Source organism: Temnothorax curvispinosus, unplaced genomic scaffold (assembly GCF_003070985.1).
Source record: "Temnothorax curvispinosus isolate PA1 unplaced genomic scaffold, ASM307098v1 QBEX01000678.1, whole genome shotgun sequence".
Lineage (NCBI taxonomy): Eukaryota > Metazoa > Arthropoda > Insecta > Hymenoptera > Formicidae > Temnothorax > Temnothorax curvispinosus.
In genome coordinates, this window is record NW_020210458.1 from 1 (window position 1) to 1,218 (window position 1,218).

At 32.5% G+C, this 1,218-nt stretch overlaps 1 protein-coding gene across 1 annotated transcript; it reads right to left on the bottom strand.

Annotated features, from left to right (window-relative positions):
- Positions 1–205: 205 nt before the first annotated feature.
- Positions 206–1,190, bottom strand: LOC112456864 (the record flags this gene model as incomplete). Its single annotated transcript, XM_025019639.1, has 2 exons — positions 953–1,190; positions 206–408 (listed from the first exon to the last, which is right to left on the bottom strand). Coding segments are annotated over exons 1-2 (411 nt in total), but the record flags the coding sequence as incomplete, so codon positions are not given.
- Between the last annotated feature and the right edge of the window lie 28 nt (positions 1,191–1,218).

Below are 1,218 nucleotides of genomic sequence, written 5' to 3' on the forward strand. Positions count from 1 at the left end.
CGACAATCGCATATCATAACGCGCCCGAAATCCACGTATAAGAGTATAGTAGCTTTATTTCTCCCTAACAAAATAATTCACAAAATTGCGTTACCTAACTCAACCCAAGTGATGTGTATTTTAAAAAAAGAGATGTAAAATCTTTAAATTGCGCCAATTGCAAAGAGAATATATTACACAATTTTTACATAAAATAAACACTTACTATATTCCTTCCCCTTTCCGCGCAGATCCATGCTTTTATTTGATTGTAACTTCTATCCTTTAACACTGGATAAGATTTTTTAATTTCTTCTACTTCTTTTTTATTTGGTTGGTCTGGCGGATTTTCGATGTAACATGCGCATGCTATGCGCATGGCGGCTTCTTCTTCCGCAGACCACTTAATTCCTCGGCCTTTCTTCGTCCCTGGCGGAAAAAATTTCTATGAATAACTACAAAATTGAACTAGAAATAGAAATTTGTACATTTTTGTTGAAATATTTAATTTTTTGTAGAAATAGTTATTTTTTTATAGAAATATCTACGAAATAGTACCACAAATTACAATGTTCTCAAATCAAGATATTATTGCAAGTAGTATTTTATGAAAAACTACAATTTTATAAAAAATTAAAACATCTACTTGTAGAATACTACAATTATTTATAAATGACTATAGAAATCTACCACAATTTACGTATCGTAAAACTATGCAACTTAGAATCTAATTCAGTTTTTAGTTTCTCATAAAATACTACAACTGCGTACAAATACTAACAAATACTGATTTGTTTGTACAGCTCAAAAATTTATTACAATTATGAATTTAGAAAAATTTAGATCAAGATGCACTAAAAAAATACAGAAATTTACAAAAATGTTCCAATTACAATTTTTACAGAAAATGTTAAATTATTATTTGTCAGGCTTGAAAGTTTTTTCAACAAAAGGAAAAGACATCGGCTGTTACCTAGCGACAAACGAGAAAGACGTCGAGAAAGCCGTATAGGAAGACGTCGCAGTCGTTGTTGGTGTGCAGAGTTTTGATCTGCTGCCTCGTGATCGTCTGCTGGATCGCAAACTCCAGCTCCGCGTCCATCGTCGTCACTCCGATGTTCATCGACTTCGGCATCGTGGCTGTTGTTTTCTGAAAAGAAATTTTTGCCATATTTTAACATTGATGGTGCTAAAAATGACCGATTAAATCCGATTGGCTCCGTATTAAATTTGGTGAAA